The following is a 24,531-nucleotide window of genomic DNA, read 5'->3' on the forward strand; positions in this document are numbered from 1 at the left end:
CTGTGTACCATTCCAACAGCATATCGTATATTTTAGATAATGTTTTGTTCTTTCCTTCTACTATCTCTATGTTAAATCTTGATTTTTTGTCATCAAAGCCTGTTTTCCTCTTATCCTCCTTCAGCAGATCATTCACCTCATGATATTGTAGCCAACTAGTAAATAAATGTTTTATCTCTTCATAAGGTTTAAGTTTGAGCCCTTGTTCTGTTTTTCTTACCAAATCTTCGTATGTGGCATTTTCCCCTTCCATATTAGTCTTCTTAATTGTTGATACCTCTATTGGTGAGATCCACCAGGGTGTCTTTCTTTCAAGGAGGTTTTTATTTCTCTCCCAAACCTGGTATAACGGTCCCCTAAAGATATGGTTTAGGAAGCCCCTATGGACCTTCACCTTCCCATACCAGAGGTATGCATGCCACCCGTACCGGTTGTTGAAACCTTCCAGGTCCAGCAAATCTCTGTTCTCCAATTTTATCCAATCCTTTACCCAAAGTAGACATGCTGCTTCATAGTAAATACTCAGATCTGGTAGTGAAAAACCCCCTCTTTCCTTTTTGTCAATCAATATTTTCATTTTTATCCGTGGTCTTTTTCCCTGCCAGATGTATCTCGCCAGGGCTTTCTGCCATTCTTTACATTGTTTTAGACCTTTAAGTACTGGTATAGTTTGATATAAGAACAGCATTCTAGGCAAGATGTTCATTTTGACCACAGCTATCCTCCCCAAAAAGGAAAGTTTCATCCTCCCCCAAATTTCCATATCTTTCTTTATATTCCTCCAGGTGACCTCATAATTGTCCTTATATAAATTTAAGTTTTTGGCCGTAATCCACACTCCAAGATATTTCACTTTTTTAACTGCCATAATTTCCACCTTTCGTTCTAGTTCTGTCGTCTCTTCCTTATTTAAATTTTTAACCAGCATTTTAGTTTTGGTCTTATTTACTTTGAGTCCTGCCACACCCCCGAATTCCTCTATTTTTTGTAAGGCTTCTTTAACACTCTCCTTTGGATCTTCTAGGGTCAGTACGATATCATCCGCAAATGCTTTAATTTTAAATTCCCTTTTTCCCACCTTGATTCCTTTCACTTCTGTTGCCTCCCTCAGTCTCTCATTGAGAATTTCCAGTACTATTATAAATAATAAAGGGTATAGGGGGCAACCTTGTCTAGTTCCTTTGTAAATGTTCAGATATTCCGTAGTGGTGTTATTTATTACCAATTTTGCTTTCTGCTCCTTATATATTGTTTCTATTCCTCTTCTAAAATTTTCCCCTATTCCCATCATTTCTAGACTTTTCCTTAGGAAATCCCACGAGATATTGTCAAATGCCTTTTCGGCATCTATGAAAACCAGAGCGGCCTGTCTGTCTATTTTCATATCCAAGTATTCAATAATATCTATCAGGTTTCTTACATTATCCCGTAGTTGTCTCCCTGGAAGGAAGCCTGTTTGATCTTTATGTATTTTATTAATCAAAACCTTTTTTAATCTTTCCGCCATTATGTCTGCGAATAATTTATAATCATTATTTAATAATGATATTGGCCTGTAATTCTTCACTTCCAAATTATCTACATCTTTTTTAGGAATCAATGTAATATATGCTTCCTTCCAGGTGTTTGGCAACTTTCCTTCCCTCAATATGTTATTCATCACCTCGCCTAGCACTGGGGATATTTGATTACTTAACGTTTTATAATATTTGGCCGAAAGGCCGTCCGGCCCCGGCGCTTTCCCCGCTTTCATCTTTTTTATTGCCTTCTTTATCTCTTCTTGGCTGATTTTCTGATCTAATATCTCTTTTTCCTCTTTTGGGATTTGCTTTAGGTGGTATTTTTGTAAGTATTGGTCTATTTCTTGTTCTTTTTCGTTTCCTCTTTTATATAAATCCTTGTAGAATTTTTGAAATATCTTTTTTATTTCCTTAGGTTCTTCCACAATTCTTTCTCCTTCTCTTATTTTACTAATCGCATTTTGTTTCTTCCTTTCTCTTATTTGCCAGGCTAAATACTTCCCTATCTTATTTGCGGATTCAAAGCTCTTTTGATTCAATGATTTAATTTTCCACTCTATCTCTTGGTTTATTATTGTGGAGAATTTGGCTTGTAAAATTTTTAGATTCTGTTTTGTAGTCTCATCGTTAGGGTTAATAGTCAGTTTTCTTTCATTTTCCATAATCTGTAGTAAAGTCTCTTCTTTCTTTGTCTCTTTTTCTTTTCTTAATTGACTGTTTTTCTGAATCAAGAATCCCCTCATAACCGCCTTTCCTGCATCCCACACAGTCTCTATTGGGGTTTCTCCATTTAAATTCCACTTAAAGTATTCTTCAATTGTTTCTATGGCCTTATTTACGATGTTCTGATCATTAAATAGGAATTCATTCATTCTCCATCTACCTACTTTAACATCTTTGCTTTTTAGTTCAATAGTAACCGCGTTGTGGTCGGATATAACTCGTGGTTGGATTTCAGATTTAGTTAAGTTCGGTACCAGTTCATTCGAAATCCAAATACTGTCTATTCTCCCCCAGCTTTGATTTGGGTTTGAGAAAAAAGTGAATTGTTTCGTAGCGGGGTTCTTAAGTCTCCATGCATCAATTAAGCCCAGATTATTTACCATGTCAAAAAAAGATCGGGGTAGCTTGCCATCTTTCATCTCCTGTCTTTTTGTTAGTTTATCTAAATTTGGGGACACCACTCCATTAAAGTCACCCATCAATATCATTTTTTGATCCATCCATTCCATCAGTATATTACCTAATTCAAAGAAGAAAGCAGATTTTTTATCATTTGGTGCATATATTCCAGCCACAATTATTTTTTCCCCCTGGAACACCATCTGAATTACAACCACTCTCCCTTGTTCATCTTTGTACAGTAATTGTGGATTGAATTTTTCCTTAATGTATAGTATTACCCCTCTTTTCTTGACCTTGTCCGAGGTCACAAAATCCAATCCTAATCTCTTATTACTTAATACCCTTTTATGTTTGTTTATTACATGCGTCTCTTGTAAGCAGATTAAATCCCAGTTCTTTTTCAATAATACATGCGTAATCTGATTCCTTTTATTTTTGTTGTTCAACCCATTCACATTCCAACTTAGTGCTTTTAGAGCCATCTATTATGTTACACTAACTAATCTCTAATCTAGGTAGGAACTACTGTTCCTTGTCTTCCCTTTGTTCTTCCTCGCTTTCTTCTACTGAATTCTCCTCTCTTTCCTCTTCCTCACACCCTTCTCCCTCTTCGTCTCTCAGCTGTTCCCCCCTTTCCTCCTCTCCCTCCAACTTTCCAAAGTCCTTCTCGTATCTCCTTACAAATTTCTGGAGTTCTAAAGTGGAAGACAATTTAAACCTTTTTTCCTTAAAATAGAACGAAATGCCTTCCGGGAACTCCCATCTGTACAAGATCCCGTTTTTCTTCAATTGACTTGTCATTTTTTTATATGGGTCTCTCCTTCGAAGAAATCTTGAAGGGATTTCTTTAAAGATAATAATTGGGATTCCTTCAATAAACAACCTTTTGGTGTGGTTCTGTTTCAATATATCATTTCTTATCTCTAACGAATTGAACATAGCAATTACGTCTCCTGGCAGTTTTTTCTTTTTAACTTTGATCGATTTTGACCTTATTCGGAAAATATTTACTAACTGGTAGCTTATCTCGTCCTCTTTCTTATCTAACCAAGTTGCTAGTTCTTTTATCACTTTGGTTCTAATATTCTCATTTAGATTCTCTGGTATATCTGGTATGCCTGTTAGAATCCTTGGCAGACCTGCGCGGTTGTGAATTCCTGGTCTGATTTTTCTGAGCCAACATCCCTTGCAAACCACTTTGCCTGCCTGGGCTGAACGAGGTCAAACCGAGCCTGTGGTTTTGTAAGGCTGTCCTCACATTAAGATCACCCACCGTCCGTCCCCCAAGCTCACTCAACCCCAAAGCAGAAATCTTGCCACTGACCTGCGCGCATTTCACAGCATCTTTGGTCGGCAGGAACTCGTGGCCCCGGTGCGCGGGCTGATCCCGGCAGATCACGCAGATGGGGACGCGATCCTGGCGACAGAAGAGCTTGAGCGGCTCCTCGTGCTCCTCGCAGGAGCCCGCTGAGCTGGCCTTCGCCTGGGGCTCCTCGTCCAGCTGGAGCTTGCGCGCTTTTTCCGCGAGGTTGTCCAGAACCCTGTGGCGCCTGACCTCCCGCAGTCTGAAAGGGCAGCGGCACTCCGGGCAAATCCCTCTGCCCAAGCCATCGCGCGCGCAGCTCTTCAGGCAATCCAGGCAGAAGTTGTGGCCGCAATCCAGTACGTGGGGATCGCGGAAGAGGGAGAGGCAGACGGAGCACACCAGATCGTCCACCAGGCTGGAAGCCATGATCCCAGGGGCGGCAGGATGGTCGCCTGCGAGCGCGCTGGCCCTAAGGCACTTTTGCGCAAGGCGCCGCTTGAGGGAAAAGGCGCAGAGCGATTCTGCTTTCAGGTTCACTTCTGCATTGCTGGAAAGGGCGGAGCCGTCAAAGAAATCAGATTCACGGGGGTCATCATTTTCTCGCTGCTCACAGTTGTGCCTCATTCAGCTGCACTCTCCACACCCAGTTCCCTTGCACGATCCTTTTGGAGATGCATGTCTCCAAAAAGGTCTCCTGTCCGTAGAGAACTGGAACCCATTATTGGCATTAGAAAACAACACCTAGCCCCCTTCATAGTTCAGAGACACTTGGATCCTCGAGGCATTTCGAAGCACAGGTGAAGAAGAAGAGTTCATAGAATCATAGAGTTGGAAGAGACCACAAGGGCCATCGAGTCCAACCCCCTGCCAAGCAGGAAACACCATCAGAGCACTCCTGACATATGGTTGTCAAGCCTCTGCTTAAAGACCTCCAAAGAAGGAGACTCTACCACACTCCTTGGCAGCAAATTCCACTGTCCAACAGCTCTTTTTGAAAATGTTATGTTTGTTGTGTACAACTTTTATGTAAAACTAATAAAAATATATATGAAAAAAAGGGAAAGACTTTGGAGGGAGGACTTCTGGATTCACAAAACAGTGTTCCCTTCCCCTAGGGCAAAAGTGCTACTTATAACAGGAAAAAACAAACACATAACAGTGGTACCTCGGGTTACAGAAGCTTCAGGTTACAGACTCTGCTAACCCAGAAATAGTACCTCGGGTTAAGAACTTTGCTTCAGGATGAGAACAGAAATCGTGCGGCAGCAGTGGGAGGCCCCATTAGCTAAAGTGGTACCTCAGGTTAAGAACAGTTTCAGGTTAAGAACGGACCTCCGGAACAAATTAAGTTCTTAATCTGAGATACCATTGTAATTTTAAAGGCTAATACCTCACCTTCCCATCTAATAATTCCCAAGGTGGCTTACGAGTTCTACAAAGAACTCAGAAGCTCACATTAAAAACAAAACAAAAAAACACCACAAACCCAAGCCAGCAGCCCGTAGTCCTATAATGTCTGACGTTTGGTGTGTTCTCTTATATTCTATTGGAAGCCAGAGTGGCTGGGGCAACCCAGTCAGTTGGTACAATTAATAAATTATTATTATTATTATTATTATTATTATTATTATTATTATTATTATTATTATTAATCTCAGTGTTGTGGGTTCAAGACCCACTTTGGGGAAAGATTCCTAACCTGCGGCACAAAGCAGGCAGCTTTTACCATCAGCCAACCTTCCCCTCTCCCATCGGGCTGTGCACAGCAGGTCCTCAGCCGTGTTGGACGCCATGGTCCCCGGGAGCAGCTGCGAGCGCCCCTCGCCCTTTCAAACGGGAAGAAGAGGTGCGCCCACCCGCGCAGCGCCTTGCTTCGAAGCGCTTCTGCCCGCCCGACGCCGGCTCAGTGGATCCGCAGTCTTTCGAGTCTTCTTTCTCCGGAAAGAGGTGCGGGGAGTGCAATAACGCAAAGGGAACTGGAGTAGCCAAGAGCGCGCACGACCAGCTGAAGCAGAGGCCCCTTGTGCTCTTAATTAATAGCCCCTTCCACCAGCCCAGCAGGTGAAGCGTGTGAAATTCCTTCTTCGAGGGAACTTTTAAAGGCGCAGGAGCCCTGTCTCCGTTTGCATTTGGCAACATTCCGTTGCTCTGGCCAGCGAGCCGGCTGTCCATTTCGTAGAGATCATTTTTCTCAAATAAGGCAAGGTCACCAAGGAGAACCAGGGGGAGAACCCTCTTGATCAATTGCAACAGCAGTTCAGCAATGGAGCCAGTTGTACTTAGAGGGGTGGTAGATACTTGGTGAAGGATTTCAAGCAGAGAACCAGTGCTGGTTTTTGAAAGAAAGAAAAAAGTCCTGGAATCCTTTGCCCAGTATGGGGCTTGAACACACGAACCTGTGATTAAGAGACTCGTGCTTTATCGACAGAGCTGTCCCAAGAGTCATGGAAGATAAGACAGCTATCTGTTGGGGGAGACTGGTGCTCTGGATATCCTTGAATTTAGCATCGTAGTTCGTTAAGGGTCTCCTAACTACCCTTAGCATCCTTAACAAACTACAGCTCACCGGGTTCTTGTTGGCCGGGGGGGGGGGGGAAACGGGGGACGGACGTTTTCACTTGCACATTTTCCCATATTGATTATAGTATCAATAACGTCCACCGCAGACGTTTGAAGCACTCTTGGCAGTTATGAACCCCCCTCAAAGAATCAACAGCGGCCGCATGCTTACTTGCTTGCCCTCTCGCTCTGGGCCTAGGTGCCCAGTGTTGCTGAGGGTGGAAGGGAGAAGGCTGTTGGGATTCCGGCTCTGTGTGCTTGCAGTCATGAGATTGTTGTCTATCACATGATGGTGTATGTTTTCATTCCACAGTGTGGGAAATGATGGAGACAGGATGCTTATGTTACTGTGTTCCGTGAAGTGGGACTGTTGTCCTTTGTTCTCTCTCTCTCTCTCTCTGCTGTCTGATGAGAAAGAGGAAGGAGCTAAGTCAGAATGCTCCGAGTATATTATATGTAAATAGACGCAGATTAGCCAAAATGCTGAGCTACTGAGTTCTGTTATGCAAACTGTGAATACTCTGTGGATCCTTGGGTGTGCTGATGCTTCTTGGTATCAGTCGCTGTGACATTCAGGCTGAAGAAAGCTTTTGAAGCTCCCAATCGACCAGGAGGGAGAGAACATGCCAGTTGGGCATGTGTCTCTGCCAGGGTCTACACAAGAGTAGGACACAAGCTGAGCAGGTGAACACAAGTGGGGAAGCTGCACAGCCAGGGCTAGGAGGCCTTGGCAGGCAGCCGACAGTGCCAATCCTCAACCCTGGCTTGAGAGGTCGTAAGAACCTAAGGAGGAACACTGCTGGTTCAATGGCCAATGGTCTGTCTAGCTTAGCGTTCTGTTCTCACAGTGGCCAGCCAGATGGAGAAGCCTCCACTCTGCCCACTTGTGTTTCCATCATTTCAGCACCTGCCGGACTAAAGATGTCGTATATCTAATAAGATGCCGGTGCAATCTACCGTACTCTATACTGACTCAACCACTTGAGCGGTAGGTTTTTGAGAGACATGGACCTTCTTTACATGGTTCTTTGGGTAAATCAGGAACAACTAGGGCCTTCTGGCGATTCCCTCGCTGTGAGAAGCCAAGTTACAGGGAACCAGGCAGAGGGTCTTCTCGGTAGTGGCGCCCGCCCTGTGGAACGCCCTCCCATCAGATGTCAAAGCGATAAACAACTACCTGAAATTCAAAGACATCTTAAGGCAGCCCTGTTCAGGGAAGTTGTTAATGTGTGACGTTTTAGTGTATTTTTGGTCTCTGTGGAAGCCGCCCAGAGTGGCTGGAAAAACCCAGCCAGATGGGCGGGGTACAAATAATAATAAATAATAATAGTAATAATAATAAAAATAATAAATAATAACAATAATTACTAGGGATGAGGAGAGATTACGTAAGATTGCTACACCAACAAGAAACTAAAATAATTTTCTTATTCAAATCCCTGTACCCTGGGTGTTTGAACACGGAATTAGACTTTTATTGTTTCATTTAATTGTTCTGATTATATGGCTACTGCTATCATTCACTGCATTAATTGTTGGATTCTGTATCTTTAAATTTTCAGTATTTGTACATGACTCAGCACTCTCAGGATGGCCTATTTAATGCCTCTAAGATTCGGCCCCCAGTATCAGCTTTCTACGCTTCTTAGTGAGTGCTGATCTTATGCTACTTGATGTACCTGTTACGACCATTCTACTTTTTTTGCCTCTTTCAATACCAATGGACCATATTGTCTAATTTTGTTCATGCAACAGTGATAGACTTTTATTTTCTGTGTTTCCATTACATATTCTCTGTTTCAAAATTGCTACGCTTGGAGCTTCTATTATCGCATGATTATAGGATCAGGACTATTGAAAGGCTTGTTTGCCTCTGTGATATTGACTGACTACCTTCTCTTATTTTGTTCACACAATATTGATTTTGTTAGTATATTATTAGCCACGTGTTGCCTGTTATTGCTTAAGTTACACTTGTGTTTCCTGGCAGCTGGCATTCAGAGGTGTACTGCCTCCAGCACTGTAGGAAAACACAGTTGTCGTTACCTGTAGCCACTGATCGCCGCCTTCTCCCAATGAGTCCACCTAATCTTCTTTTAAAGTCATCCACATGGGTGACTCATCAGGAACTCTGTTAGTTTAACTACATGCTGTTCAGTGCTATTTTTTCTAGAAAAAGAGGTGCCGCAACTCACCATGAACACCTCCCTCGTTCTCTAAGAATGCTAATGGTGCTCACCTGAGAGGTGTCGGGACTGAGTTCCTGTGAGTTCCCCCTGGGGGAAAAGAAAGCCCTGGTGCTTTCTTTTGTCTATCCCAAATCCATTTGTATACAGTAGTGCTTAATACTGAAAATTAACTCACTATAAACAGTTTACAGCAGCAGTAACAGCAGGGTTACATGTGTGTGTGTTAGGCCCTAGTTTGGGGATCGGAACTGGTTTGTGCACTTTAAATAACAGCCCTGTGGTGTGCGCGCCAAGGTGTAAAGCCCCGAGAAACAGCCTGTGGTCTTCTTTTTCTTTTTGCAAGGGAATATATGGACATATAACGAGACCAAGAATGAGAGTTCAAAAGTTTTATTTTCTGGTTCAGTGGGTAAAGAGAGATACCAAAGAAAGATGAAAGACTGTTTATGTACGCAACAACAGCGACAAGAATTCTCCCAGCCCCAAAATGGAAACAACAAGTACTGCCAACAAAAGAAGAGAGGCAGATGATGGACTTCGTGGAATTGGCAAAGCTGACAGGAAGAATCCGAAACCAGCAAGATCAAGTATTCCAAAAGGACGGGAGTAAATTCATACGATATCTGAAAGATTACTGTAAGCAATTAACATCACTAGCAGGGTTGTCTGAAGACTCGTAATGAAGAATTTTTCCCCTTTTCATTTTAACATAAATTTCAGTGACTTTTGTAATGAGCTAATCAGAACTGGGAAATGTATAAAATGCAATGATATAAAGGTTTACTTTGAAAGCTGTGAGCTGGGAGGGAAGGAAGTCTATAGGCTCAAAAGAGCCAGAGAGGTAAAGTGGATAGCAATGATGTGATTATATATTATTAAATGGAAAACTAATAAAAAATATGTTTAAAAACCACACAAAGTCTTTCCCCCCTAAATACACAGCTAGGACATCCTCTCCCTTATACTGCCCTATGCAGTATGGTACAGCTCCCTACCTCTGAGTATAATGCGTAAAGGCAGAGTGAGAAAACGGTACACTCTGTAGTGTGAAAATGCAGAGTGAGATCAGTTCTCTTCCTGGGGTTCGATACCTTGCAACAGTTTCCCCCAAGCTTCAAAATCCAATGCCACTTTGAATTTCTTGAGAGATGAAAACACTGGCACCACAATTTTCTCATCGTCTCCATAATATTCCTCCTCCTTCTCTTCATAGAATCATAGAATCATAGAGTTGGAAGAGACCACAAGGGCCATCGAGTCCAACCCCCTGCCAAGCAGGAAGCACCATCAGAGCACTCCTGACATATGGTTGTCAAGCCTCTGCTTAAAGACCTCCAAAGTAGGAGACTCCACCACACTCCTTGGCAGCAAATTCCACTGTCAAACAGCTCTTACTGTCAGGAAGTTCTTCCTAATGTTTAGGTGGAATCTTCTTTCTTGTAGTTTGGATCCATTGCTCCGTGTCCGCTTCCCCGGAGCAGCAGAAAACAACCTTTCTCCCTCCTCTATGTGACATCCTTTTATATATTTGAACATGGCTATCATATCACCCCTTAACCTCCTCTTCTCCAGGCTAAACATGCCCAGCTCCCTTAGCCGTTCCTCATAAGGCATCGTTTCCAGGCCTTTGACCATTTTGGTTGCCCTCCTCTGGACATGTTCCAGTTTGTCAGTGTCCTTCTTGAATTGTGGTGCCCAGAACTGGACACAGTACTCCAGGTGAGGTCTGACCAGAGCAGAATACAGTGGCACTATTACTTCCCTTGAACTAGATGCTATACTCCTATTGATGAGGCCCAGAATTGCATTGGCTTTTTTAGCTGCCGCGTCACACTGTTGGCTCATGTCAAGTTTGTGGTCAACCAAGACTCCTAGATCCTTTTCACATGTACTGCTCTCAAGCCAGGTGTCACCCATCTTGTATTTGTGCCTCTCACTTTTTTTGCCCAAGTGCAATACTTTACATTTCTCCCTGTTAAAATTCATCTTGTTTGTTTTGGCCCAGTTTTCTAATCTGTCAAGGTCGTTTTGAAGTGTGATCCTGTCCTCTGGGGTGTTAGCCACCCCTCCCAGTTTGGTGTCATCTGCAAATGACACCATTCACTACTTTCATTTTTTTAAAAAGTAATATTTATTGAACAATCAAAAGCTTCAAAATTTAAACATAAAATACAAAAGCCAAAGAAAACTACAAAGATAAGAAAATACAAAACAAAACACACAATAAAGAACAGTTAACAAAATAAAAGAAAAAAGGAAAAAAACACCAAAAAACAAAACAGAAAAAAGATTAGTATTTTCATATCTTATGTTTCATTCACTAGTTTTTTGACCTCCTCACACCTCTCTTTTTGTATTCCAGTTCAGATATTTAGTTCAGCAAATCCTTACCCTCTATCATTTATCCTTACTCAAACAACTTAACCTATAATAAATATATATTTTCCACCATTATCAATCCATATTTATATATTCTTGTTACTCTTTTAACAACACCACTTGTTTTCAATCCAACATCCCCTTAACATTCATTAGTTTTACAGTATTTCTGCAGATAGTCTTTAATTTTTTTCCATTCTTCTTCCACCATCTCTTCTCCCTGGTCTCGGATTCTGCCAGTCATTTCTGCCAATTCCATATACTCTATCAGCTTCATCTGCCATTCTTCCAGGGTGGGTAGATCTTGTGTCTTCCAATACTTTGCGGTAAGTATTCTTGCTGCTGTTGTCGCATACATAAAGAAAGTTCTATCCTTCTTTGGCACCAATTGGCCGACCATGCCCAGGAGAAAGGCCTCTGGTTTCTTCAGGAAGGTATATTTAAATACCTTTTTCAGTTCATTATATATCATTTCCCAGAAAGCCTTAATCCTTGGGCACGTCCACCAAAGTTGAAAGAATGTACCTTCAGTTTCCTTACATTTCCAACATTTATTATCGGGCAAATGATAGATTTTTGCAAGCTTGACTGGGGTCATGTACCACCTATAAATCATTTTCATAATATTCTCTCTTAGGGCATTACATGCCGTATATTTTATACCAGTGGTCCACAACTGTTCCCAGTCAGCAAACCTGATGTTATGACCAACATCCTGTGCCCATTTAATCATTGCAGATTTAACCGTTTCATCCTGAGTATTCCATTTCAACAGCAAGTTATACATCTTTGACAAAATCTTAGTTTTGGGTTCTAACAATTCTGTTTCCAACTTTGACTTTTCCACCTGGAAGCCAATTTTTCTATCTAGATTAAAGGTCTCTCTTATTTGGTAATAGTGAAGCCAGTCTCGCACTTTATCTTTTAGTTTCTCAAAGCTCTGCAATTTCAATTTGTCTCCTTCCTGCTCCAAAATTTCCCAATATTTCGGCCACTTGGCCTCCATATTGGACTTTTTCAGAGCCTTCGCCTCCATTGGTGACAACCACCTTGGGGTTTTATTTTCAAGTAAGGCTTTGTATCTTGTCCAAACATTAAACAATGCTTTCCTGATAATATGATTTTTGAACGCTTTATGAGCTTTAACCTTGCCGTACCACAAATATGCATGCCACCCAAAAACATTGTTAAAACCTTCTAAATCCTAAATGTCTGTGTTCTCAAGAAGTAGCCAATCCTTCAACCAGCAGAAAGCTGCTGCTTCATAATAAAGTTTGAGGTCTGGCAGGGCAAATCCCCCTCTTTCTTTTACATCAGTTAGTATTTTAAATTTTATTCTGGGCTTTTTGCCCTGCCAGACGAATCTAGAAATGTCTCTCTGTCACTTCTTGAAACAGTCCATCTTGTCTAAAATTTGTAATGATTGAAGCAAAAACAACATTCTTGGCAATACATTCATCTTTACAACAGCAATTCGGCCCAGCAAAAAAAGCTTCAATTTTGACCATATCTCTAAATCCTTTTTAACCTCCAACCAACATTTCTCATAATTATCTTTAAATAAGTTCCCATTTTTAGCAGTCATGTTAATCCCCAGATATTTCACCTTCTTAACTACTGTTAAACCTGTCTCATTCTGAAATCTCTCTTTCTCCATAGATGTTAATTTTTTCTCAAGGACTTTAGTTTATAACTTATTCAACTTAAATCCAGCCACATGACCAAATTCTTGAATCAATTCTAATACTCTTTTAGTACTGGGTTCTGGCTCCTGTAAGGTCAATACTAGGTCATCTGCAAAGGCTTTCAATTTATATTGTTTAGTTCCGACCATTATACCTTTAATCAAATGGTCCCTCCTTCTCCTTCAGTTCAATCATAGACAGAAGTGCCTGGTGGGCCCCAACCTGCGTCTGGTGTTCCCCAAGCCGTTTACTTATCGGGATTATCTTTTCTTCTACTGCCACTGCTTTTTCTCTTGCTTCTTGAGCTATCTTTTGACTTGACGCTGATTCTTGCAGTAATTTTTCAATTGATGTTGTATTCGAGTTCACCTGCTGGGTCAGATTGTTGATACTTGTAGCCATCTGATCAATTTTAATTGTTGCTTCCGTAACCTTTTTACTCAATTTGTCCAGGGCTTCATAAATCTTAGTAAGAACTGAAGCAAATCCTTCTTCTTCACTACTTTCATCCTCTTCTTCATCAGACGACTTATCTTCCTCTTCAACTGCATTACTGTCATCTTTTCCCACCTCCTCCTCTATTGAGTCTTTGGCTCTGAGAAAACAACAATCACCTGTTTACTGGGAAAGGCTGAGCTGCCCTACTGTATTACTCCTGCTTGTTGCTCCTAACAGGATGTGCCCCCCCCAAAAAAAAGAGGCCAAGCTGATCTGTGGCAAGCCCTAGAATTGGTTGGAGAAGCCACTAACTTTCAAAGAGAAGCCATATTTTTCAACTAAGCAAGAGCAAACTGGAGGATCAATGTTTGTGGCTTGACAGGTCTTCCATTGGAATAAATATGAAAGGAGGATTTCGGCCATGTGGAAGATACAGTGGTACCTCGGGTTACGTACACTTCAGGTTACAGACTCCGCTAACCCAGAAATAGTGCTTCAGCTTAAGCACTTTGCTTCAGGATGAGAACAGAAATTGTGCTCTGGTGGCGTGGCAGCAGCAGGAGGCCCCATTAGCTAAAGTGGTGCTTCAGGTTAAGAACAGTTTCAGGTTAAGAACGGACCTCCGGAACGAATTAAGTACTTAACCCGAGGTACCACTGTACTTGACATTATGTTAGAGCTATTTTAAGTGCTGCAGGGAGCCACCATTTTAATTTCATGCCCACCCGATTGTGGAAAAGCAATGATTCCGCCCAATAGACTATGTAGATGGGAGAGTAATGTGAATGCAGTAAAATGGTCTTTTTAAAAAACTGAGCTGCATTCAGTTGGGGATGAGGACTAAGGGACCAAACCAGAGGTGGGAAACCTCAGCCCTGGAGGTCAAATGAGCTCCCTCCAAAAAAGCTGTCTATGTGGCCATTGAGATTCTCCCTAGACCACCCCCTTAATGGTCTCCCTTCACACCATTCTGGGGTGTTTTCGCTTGGCTGGAATGTGTGCTTGACCTATGAAAATGACTATCGTTTGCCTGGATGGAGAAGAGAAAGGGATTTGTGGCCGTGTTTAAATAGTGGCCTTCCGTACAAAAGAACATTTTGCATTTATTGCTGCCCTGTCCACTTTTGCCTCACACCCACACCTGCAATCAAGTTAAACCTAGGAACAAGGAACATGAATGTTAATGAAGGGAACTAGAGAGGTGCCACACAAGAATGAGTTTGAGACACTTACTTCTTCAGCTCCTCAGAATCCATTTTGAAATTCCTGAGAAATGAAAACACTGGCACCAAAGTTTTCTCATCTTCTCCAGAACGTTCCTCCTTCTCTTCACTACATTTATCCTCTTCTTCATCAGACGACTTATCTTCCTCTTCAGTTGCATTGTTGTCATCTTCCTCCTCCTCTCTTAAGTCATTGATTCTGAGAAAACAAGAAGCCCCTCTTTAGTGGGAAAGGCTGATCTGCCCCTCTGTATTACTCCTGCTTGTTGCTCCTAACAGGATGTTGCCCCCCGCCCAAAAAATGAGGCCAGGCTGATCTGTGGCAAGCCCTAGAACTGGTTGGAGAAGCCACTAACTTTCAAAGAAGAAACCACATTTTCCAGCTAAGCAAGAGCAAACTGGATGATCAACGTTTGTGGCTTGACGGGTCTTCCATCAGAATAAATATGAAAGGAGCATTATGTAAGAAGAAGAAGAAGAAGAAGAAGAAGAAGAAGAAGAAGAGTTTGGGTTTGATATCCCGCTTTATCACTACCTGAAGGAGTCTCAAAGAGGATAACATTCTCCTTTCCCTTCCTCCCCCACGACAAACACTCTGTGAGGTGAGTGGGGCTGAGAGACTTCAGAGAAGTGTGACTGGCCCAAGGTCACCCAGCAGCTCCATGTGGAGGAGCAGGGAAGCTACCCAGTTCACCAGATTACAAGTCTGCCACTCTCTACCACTACACCACACTGGCTCCCTATGAGCTATGTTAAGTGCTGCATGGGGCTGACATTTTAATTTCATGCCCACCCGATTGTGGAAAAGCAATGCTTCCACACCATAGAATATGTAGATGGGAGAGTAATGTGAATGCAGTAAAATGCTCTTTTTAAAAAACTGAGCTGCAGTCAGTTATGGATGAGGACTGAGGGGCCAAACCAGAGGTGGGAAACGTTTAGCCCTGGAGGTCAAATGAGCTCCCTCCAAAAAAGCTGTCTATGTGGCCAATGAGATTCTCCCTAGACCACCCCCTTAATGGTCTCTATTCACACCATTCTGGGGTGTTTTGGCTTGGCTGGAATGTGTGCTTGAACTCCGAAAATGACTATCTATTGCCTGGATGGAGAAGAGAAAGGAATTTGTGGCTGTGTGTAAAAAGTGGCCTTCCATACAAAAGAACGTTTTGCATTTATTGCTGCCCTGTCTACTTTTGCCTCACACCCACACCTGCCACCAAGTTAAACCTAGGAAACAAGGAACATGAATGTTACTGAAGGGAAATAGAGAGGTGCCACACAAGAATGAGTTCGAGACACTTACATCTTCATCAGCTTCCTAATTCTCAATGTCACATTTTTCTCATTGTCTCCAGAATGTTCCTCCTTCTCTTCACTACATTCATCTTCTTCATCAGACGACTTATCTTCCTCTTCAGTTGCATTGTTGTCATCTTCCTCCTCCTCTGTTGAGTCGTTGGCTCTGAGAAAACAAGAAGCGCCTGTTTAGTGGGAAAGGCTGATCTGCCCCTCTGTATTACTCCTGCTTGTTGCTCCTAACAGGATGTTGCCCTCCACCCAAAAAATGAGGCCAGGCTGATCTGTGGCAAGCCCTAGAATTGGTTGCAGAAGCCACTAACTTTCAAAGAAGAAACCACATTTTCCAGCTAAGCAAGAGCAAACTGGATGATCAACGTTCGTGGCTTGACAGGTATTCCATCAGAATAAGTATGAAAGGAGGATTTTGGCCATGTGGAAGGTACTTGAAGTTATGTTAGAGCTATGTTAAGTGCTGCATGGAGCCGCCATTTTAATTTCATCTCCACCCGATTGTGGAAAAGCAATGATTCTGCACTGTAGAATATGTAGATGGGGGAGTAATGTGAATGCAGGAAAGTAGTTTTTTTTAAAAACTGAGCTGCATTCAGTTGGGGATGAGGACTAAGGGGCCAAACCAGAGGTGGGAAACCTCAGCCCTGGAGGTCAAATGAGCTCCCTCCAAAAAACCTGTCTATGTAGCCAATGAGATTTTCCCCAGACCACACCCTCATGGCCTTCCTTCACACCATTCTGGGGTGTTTTGGCTTGGCTGGAATGTGTGCTTGAACTCCGAAAATGTCTATTGTTTGCCTGGCTGGAGAAGACAAAGAAATTTGTGGCCGTGTGTAAAAAGGGGCCTTCCGTACAAATGAACCTTTTGCATTTATTGCTGCCCTGTCCACTTTTGCCTCAGACCCACACCTGCCTCCAGGTTAAACCAAGGAAACAAGGAACATGAATGTTAATGAAGGGAACTAGAGAGGTACCAGGGACACGGGTGGCGCTGTGGGTTAAACCACAGAGCCTAGGGCTTGCTGGTCAGAAGGTCGGAAGTTCGAATCCCCACGACAGGGTGAGCTCCCGTTGCTCGGTCCCTGCTCCTGCCAACCTAGCAGTTCGAAAGCACCTCAAAGTGCAAGTAGATAAATAGGTACCGCTCCGGCGGGAAGGTAAACGGCGTTTCCGTGCGCTGATTTGGTTCACCAGAAGTGGCTTAGTCATGCTGGCCACATAACCTAGAAGCTGTACGCCGGCTCCCTCGGCCACTAAAGCGAGATTAGCGCCGCAACCTCAGAGTCGGCCACGACCGGACCTAATGGTCAGGGGTCCCTTTACCTTTACAGAGGTGCCACACAAGAATGAGTTCTAGACACTTACCTCTTAATCAGCTCGCTAAAACTCAATGCTACATTTTTCTCATCGTCTTCAGAATATTCCTCCTCCTCTTCACTACTTTCATCCTCTTCTTCATCAGACGACTTATCTTCCTCTTCAGTTGCATTGTTGTCATCTGTTCCCACCTCCACCTCTATTGAGTCTTTGGCTCTGAGAAAACACGAAGCCCCTGTTTACTGGAAAAGGCTGATCTGCCCCACTACATTACTCCTGCTTGTTGCTCCTAACAGGATGTTGCCCCCTGCCCCCCCAAAAAAGAGGCCAGGCTGGTCTGTGGCAAGCCCTAGAATTGGTTGGAGAAGCCACTAACTTTCAAAGAGAAGCCACAATTTTCAACTAAGCAAGAGCAAACTGGAGGATCAACGTTCGTGGCTTGACATGTGTTCCATCAGAATAAATATGAAAAGAGGATTTTGGCCACGTGGAAGGTACTTGACATTATGTTAGAGCTATGTTAAGTGCTGCATGGAGCCGCCATTTTAATTTCATGCCCACCCGATTGTGGAAAAGCAATGATTCCGCCCAATAGACTATGTAGATGGGGGAGTAATGTGAATGCAGTAAAATGGTCTTTTTTAAAAACTGAGCTGCATTCAGTTGGGGATGAGGACTAAGGGGCCAAACCAGAGGTGGGAAACCTCAACCCTGGAGGTCAAATGTGCTCCCTCCAAAAAAGCTGTCTATGTGGCCAATGAGATTCTCCCTAGACCACCCCCTCAATGGTTTCCCTTCACACCAATTTGGGGTGTTTGGGCTTGGATGGAATGTGTGCTTGACCTATGAAAATGACTATCGTTTGCCTGGATGGAGAAGAGAAAGGGATTTGTGGCCGTGTTTAAAAAGTGGCCTTCCGTAGAAAAGAACATTTTGCATTTATTGCTGCCCTGTCGGATTTTGCCTCTGGCTCTGCCTGTCACTGGGATGTGGCCACAGACGGTTGCCCCAAAATGAATGTTGCTCTTGGGCTGAAGAAGCCACACCTCCACACCTGCCACCAGGTGAAACCAAGGACACAAGGGATGTCAAAGAAGGGAACCACAGAGGTGCCACGCAAGAATGAATTCCAGACACTTACTGCTGCATCAGCTCCTGGAAGTCCTACATGAAAGATAAACAAGTTTAGTGTCTTGATTTACAGCGTCTTCACAATCAATTAGAAACAATGACTAGAAAGGGCTTCCTCCCGCTTCAGATGTCATCTGGGAGCAGCTGTTCGATCAGACTGCCTCAGCAGGAGACATTGGAAGATTTGCTGGAAGACCAGCTCCACCCGGAACCTCCTGCCCCGGAACTGTGCCAGCTGGTCATTATAGGAACAATCGTTCGGAAATAGGCGTCTGCGTTTTGCTTTTTATTCTCCTCTTCCCTCCCTGTCCCTTTTTCCTTGTGCGCCACCCGCATCCCGGACTTCCAGGAGTGGGACTCATTCATTGAATCCCACCCACAGTGCTGTTGTGGATGGAGCCCAACACCCAAGTTGGAAAAGTTGTTATGAGTCTCCTATTCCCCTCACAAAGCAGTTTAACAATCAACCCCTCTTCCCAATGAATTCTGGGAACTGCAGCCATATTAAACCAGATCTAGTCTAGCCATATAGGGATGCAGGTGGTGCTGTGGGTTAAACCACAGAGCCTAGGACTTGCCGATCAGAAGGTCTGCGGTTCGAATCCCCGCGAGGGGGTGAGCTCCCGTTGCTCAGTCCCTGCTCCTGCCAACCTAGCAGTTCGAAAGCACGTCAAAGTGCAAGTAGATAAATAGGTACTACTCCGGCGGGAAGGTAAACAGCGTTTCCGTGCGCTGCTCTGGTTCGCCAGAAGCGGCTTAGTCATTCTGGACACATGACCTGGAAGCTGTATGCCGGCTCCCTTGGCCAATAAAGCGAGATGAGCGCCGCAACCCCAGAGTCGGCTTCAACTGGACCTAATGGTCAGGGGTCCCTTTACCTAGTCTAGCCATATTGAATTGGATATTGTTATTTGGCCAAGAACTTTCAATCCTACATCACCGCACACATCCACTGGACCGCATGGTGTTTTGCAGGTATGCCTCTGATCAGAGCTGGTCTCACCTTCAGAAAGGCCAAGTGGTCTGTACTTTCTAACGCTGCTTTAACCTTCTTAATAATCTCAGTCAGGGAAGAAACCTCGTTTTTCAGGCTCGAAAAGGCATCTTGCATTTCCTCCAAGTTCTTCTTCCTCTTCTCCTGGACCGTCTTCATAATAGCCTTCTCCTTCTCATCCAAGATCTGGTGAAGGGATTCAAATCCTTTGGAAATGTGATTTACGATATCTTCGGTACAACTCTGCAAGTGGTGGGGAGAAACACACACACACACACGAATTAATTTCATTTTTAGTGTTAGTGAGAAACAAAGCAGATACACATTCAAGGCAATAAAAATCAAACATAATGAAAGGGTGATTTGTCCTGTCGCCCAATCAAGAAGATTTTGAATTAGAAAAGTTCCTATGGAAAGTAATAATGATAATAATAATAATAATAATAATAATAATAATAATAATTATTATTATTATTTATACCCTGCCCATCTGGCGGTATTACTCAGGAGAACTTGTGCCTGGATATTATGAAACATAAAAACGGAAATTTAACCTTCACAGCCTGAGATCCAGGGCACCTTGTGATTATCAGGGACAGGGTCTTTTCAGTGGTGGTGCCCTGGCTTTGACACACTTCCCCACAAAAGCTTGCCTGGTCCTGGCACCTAGAGTCCTGTGTCTTTCCAGTGCCAGATGAAGACCTTTTCAAAAAATTTCCCAGGCCAAGCTTATGTTGATCTGCTTTACCTGCATGCTTTCTGTTGGGTGTAGTGAAGGGTTAACCTTTCAATACCATTTTCAGGTTGTCTTCACAGATTTCAGGTTTGTTTGTTTTTGGCTTATTTCCGAACACAATTCAAAGTGTTGGTGCTGACCTTTAAGGCCCCAAACGGCCTCGGCCCAGTATACCTGAAGGAGTGTCTCCACCCCCATCGTTCAGCCTGGACACTGAGGTCCAGCACTGAGGGCCTTCTGGCAGTTCGCTCACTTGGAGAAGTGGAACTACAGGGAACCAGGCAGAGGGCCTTCTTGGTGGTGGCGCCCACCCTGTGGAACGCCCTCCCATCAGATGTCAAGGAAATAAACAACTACCTGACTTTTAGAAGATATCTGAAGGCAGCCCTGTTTAGGGAAGTTTTTAATGTTTGATGTTTTATTGTGTTTTTAATACTGTGTTGGGAGCCGCCCAGAGTGGGCGGGGTGTAAATAAATAAATAATTGTAATGCATTCGTTGTTCTATCATGCATTTTGTACTTTACTGTAGGCAACAGTGGATTTCAAGGGCAGGCTATAAACAAGGACATTAATGCATGCTCTTTAAACCACAAAAAGTGTGGGGAAGCGGAGTTCCACAATCCCTTACTGCTTTTCCTTTACCTTTAGCTCTCCAATTGCCTCCTTCTGGTGTATTTTCTCCTCTTTGGCCTCCTTTAGACGCTCCTTCAGAGGCTTTAGGTATGGCTTCAGCTCCATCTGTGCAGCAGAGAAATCAACAGAGGTTAAGAAGGAAGGAAGGAAGGAAGGAAGGAAGGAAGGCTTCAAAAGCATGGAGGAATATGTGGCCAGGTGGAACTGCCCTCCCCGCTGCTTAGCTCCGCCAGGTGGGGCCAAGGCTAGGACCACCTTAGCTGCATAGGGCATGATGGAGACCAGGGAGAATGAAGGTATAATCGGTGCTTTTTTCCCCTTGAAAAATGTTTAGGGTTACTCTCGTTTTGACTCAAGAAAATCATCATTTTATAGTTCAAATCAGGAAAAAATAACTAAAGCAAATGGACAAAAGTACAAAGATTCACAAGCTGTTTAGAGTTATGCTTCCCCCCCAGAAAAAAAAAAGCGCTGGATATAAAGTTTTATAAGGACAAACAGAAACAATATGGACAAAACAAAGAAACACAAATCTAAAATAAATATCACGCACAGGAATAATAAAGGACACAGAACTTCACTTGCAGAAATATAAATTATTAAATGTATTAATATGAATGGAAGTTAAATACGTTGTAGCTATTGCATTGTTGCCGGTTTTTCCCCAGTCAATGAGGCAGACACGAGTTCTTTGAGGAAAGTCTTGCTTTATTAAGCTGCGCAGCTGGCTTCAGCAAAATAACTCTCAAAGGCTGGGCCCTGAACTCAGATTGGAGCTGCTTTTGATACCATGCCACAAACAAACCTCCATGGCACCAGAGCATGTGCAGAGTGTGATCACACAATTTTGCAAGCAAGCAGACGACAGTCTCCCTTCCCTTTCTGCTGACTTCTGCAATTTCTGATGAGGCAAGAAGGTGTTCTCTTGTGGCTTCAGCCTGCAGATGGTCAGACTGCTTTTTGGTGTCAAGGACTGCTGAGGCAAGCAGATTTTCTTCAGTCCTCAGTTCCTAATTCCTGCACTATTCTGGTAACTCGAGTTAGCCCAACCTTAGTTGAGGAGATTTCACCGCCCCCCCCCCCCCATTGCAGGAATCTGCTGATTTTCCAGAGAGGAGGGAGCGGATTGTGCTTGCTACTTCAAAGGGGAGACTGAGTGTTATCTCTGTGTAGATAAGGTCGCTGCAGAAAGCAGCTATAACACTCTGTGCAGTCCAGCGTCTCCATTTGTATATAGTTTGTATAGTACAGTAGCTGTTAGTGAATAAAAGAAGATATTCTTCAGCGCTGTCATCCGAGTGATTTATGCTCTGCTGTACTCTGCTGTGCACGGCTGTCTTCTGGAAGTGAGTTCGGTGCTCACAGCTCTGAGTTGTGAGTCCACAGCACTTAGACCTGTTCCTGCAGCAGAAGGTCTCTGGAAGTGCTACCCCAGCTCGCCTGGTCCAGTCGGGGCTGAAGTGGTTGAGCCCAGTCGGTGGCACTGGCTCAAGGGCGATGCTGACACTAGTGACTCATCCATGGGACACGGATGGTGCTGTGGGTTTGCCGATCAGAAGGTCGGCGGTTCAAATCCCCGCAACGGGGTGAGCTCCTGTTGCTCGGTCCCTGCTCCTGCCAACCTAGCAGTTTGAAAGCACATCAAAGTGCAAGTAGATAAATAGGTACCGCTCCAGCGGGAAGGTAAATGGTGTTTCCGTGAGCTGCTCTGGTTCGCCAGAAGCGGCTTCGTCATGCTGGCCACATGACCCGGAAGCTGTACGCTGGCTCCCTCAGCCAATAAAGCGAGATGAACGCCGCAACCCCAGAGTCGGGCACGACTGGACCTAATGGTCAGGGGTCCCTTTACCTTTTAGTGACTCATCCACCATGAGTTGGGGTGGCTATTATAATATCTTCTGCTCTTCTTAGAGCAGCGGTCATTGAGGTATATAATATTTTACTTAATTCTTCCCTCAGTATAAAGGATTATGATTAAGACTGAAATGTACGGGAATTGGATTAAATAAGACGTGGGAAGTAGAATTACAGTGGACACATCTGTGCACGTGTGGGTTGTGACTCGGCACTTCTGCGCACGCGAGATTTAGCGCTCTTCTGTGCATGCACGACCGCCAAAACCCAGAAGTAACCCATTCCAGTACTTCTGAGTTTTGGCAGTGTGTAACCCAAAAAACCCCAACCTGAATCGTCTGTAACCTGAAGTATGATTGTTAATGAAACTGTCTTTCCTTGAAATCTAGCGGGGTGTGTGTGTGTGTGTTTCAATCTAAAATGTGTAATTGGCTTTTTAATTGATTGATATTTAAATTGTAATTTGGTCTTGATAAAATGTGGCTTATATTGGATTTTTATAATAAAAATTATTCTAATTGCAACTTTGGTATTGATAAAATGTTTCTTATACAGTATTGGATTTTTATAATATTTTCCCCCCCTATATGTATATTTTAAAAAGGACCATCCTAACAATGATCCACTTTAAGCAGCAGTGAAGCTGTCGCAGCTCTGAACCAGCGCAAAAACTAAGTTTTCAAAGCCTGTTAGAATCCTTAGCAGACCTGCTGGGTTGTGAATTCCTGGTCTGGTTTTTCTGAGTCAACATCCCTTGCAAGTCACTCTGCCTGCCTGGGTTGAACGAGGTCAAAACTGAGCCTGTGGTTTTGTAAGGCTGTCCTCACATTATGATCACCCACCGTCCGTCCCCCAAGCTCACCCAACCCCAAAGCAGAAACTTTGCCACTGACCTGCGCGCATTTCACAGCCTCTTTGGTCGGCAGGAACTCGTGGCCCCGATGGGCGGGCAGATCCCGGCAGATCACGCAGATGGGGACGCGATCCTGGCGACAGAAGAGCTTGAGCGGCTCCTCGTGCTCCTCGCAGGAGCCAGCTGAGCTGGCCCTTGCCTGGGGCTCCTCGTCTAGCTGGAGCTTGCGCGCTTTTTCCGCGAGGTTGTCCAGAACCCTGTGGCGCCTGACCTCCCGCAGTCTGAAAGGGCAGCGGCACTCCGGGCAAATCCCTCTGCCCAAGCCATCGCGCGCGCAGCTCTTCAGGCAATCCAGGCAGAAGTTGTGGCCGCAATCCAGTAGGTGGGGATCGCGGAAGAGGGAGAGGCAGACGGAGCACACCAGATCGTCCACCAGGCTGGAAGCCATGATCCCAGGGGCGGCAGGATCGTCGCCTGCGAGCGCGCTGGTCCTAAGGCGCTTTTGCGCAAGGCGCCGCTTGCGGATGAAGGGGCAGAGCGATTCTGCTTTCAGTTTCACTTTTGCATTGCTGGAAAGGGCGGAGCCGTCAAAGAAATCAGATTCCCGGGGGTCATGATTTTCTTAATCCCTTCCTCAACGCTCTGGGAAAGGCGGGGGGGAGGGCCGCCGGAGGGTTTTTTGCACCACGGCGCCAGATATGCTTAAGTCGGCCCTGGCTGTAGTCCCAAAACAGCTGGAGGGCCGAGTTTGCCTATGCCTGATGTAAACGGAAGAGGGAGTTGTGTTTGACAAGGTTTTCTGGGAAGAAGGAGCAGGATGTAGGGAGAACGCCATGGTTGCTGGCTGGGGGTGGGGTGGGGTCTGCACTGAGAGACCCTCAGGGATCAGGGCTGCTCTGGGCGAAGGTTGCTGAAGTTATGGGAGAAGCAACACGAGACACTTTTGAGGTGCAATGTTGTCTTGAGGTGAAATGAAGGGATTCAGGTTGCAAACAATCCCTATTTCCTAAAAACACAAAGACTGGTGGAATGGCTTGGTGGGCAAAGGCTTGGTGGTCCTAGCTGAATCTGAGGAGGTAAAGGGAGAGAATCTGCCCGCAGGGCTGAGGGGAGAAGTGAGAAGCAGCTTGGGCTGTAGGTCTCTGGTAGGAGGGGAGATTTCCAGGCCAGTTCAACAAGACACACCTGTGCTTCTATAGCTCAGAAAGAGGTTCATTTGGTATACAGTCGTACCTTGGATCTCATACACCTTGGTACTCGGATGTTTTGGCTCCAGA

The 24,531-nt window shown here is 44.2% G+C and overlaps 1 protein-coding gene and 1 long non-coding RNA gene across 2 annotated transcripts in view; both read right to left on the reverse strand.

Annotated features, from left to right (window-relative positions):
* Positions 1–23,770, reverse strand: part of LOC308580858 (nuclear factor 7, brain-like) — a 31,522-nt gene extending 7,752 nt beyond the window's left edge. The window contains exons 1-6 of the mRNA XM_081183098.1: positions 23,295–23,770; positions 20,557–20,652; positions 19,187–19,420; positions 18,194–18,216; positions 17,101–17,268; positions 14,435–14,623 (exon numbers count right to left, since the gene is read on the reverse strand). Of these exons, the coding sequence (XP_081039224.1) occupies positions 14,435–14,623; positions 17,101–17,268; positions 18,194–18,216; positions 19,187–19,420; positions 20,557–20,652; positions 23,295–23,702 (1,118 nt within the window). The 5' untranslated portion in view covers positions 23,703–23,770. The remainder of the gene's footprint in view (positions 1–14,434; positions 14,624–17,100; positions 17,269–18,193; positions 18,217–19,186; positions 19,421–20,556; positions 20,653–23,294) is intronic.
* On the reverse strand, positions 9,074–13,294 carry LOC308581430. The gene is made up of 2 exons (XR_014005083.1): positions 13,264–13,294; positions 9,074–9,904 (listed from the first exon to the last, which is right to left on the reverse strand). It is a non-coding gene; the product is annotated as an uncharacterized lncRNA (long non-coding RNA).
* Positions 23,771–24,531: the final 761 nt, after the last annotated feature.

Source organism: Podarcis bocagei (genome assembly GCF_964188305.1).
Source record: "Podarcis bocagei genome assembly, chromosome: 2".
Classification (NCBI taxonomy): domain Eukaryota; kingdom Metazoa; phylum Chordata; class Lepidosauria; order Squamata; family Lacertidae; genus Podarcis; species Podarcis bocagei.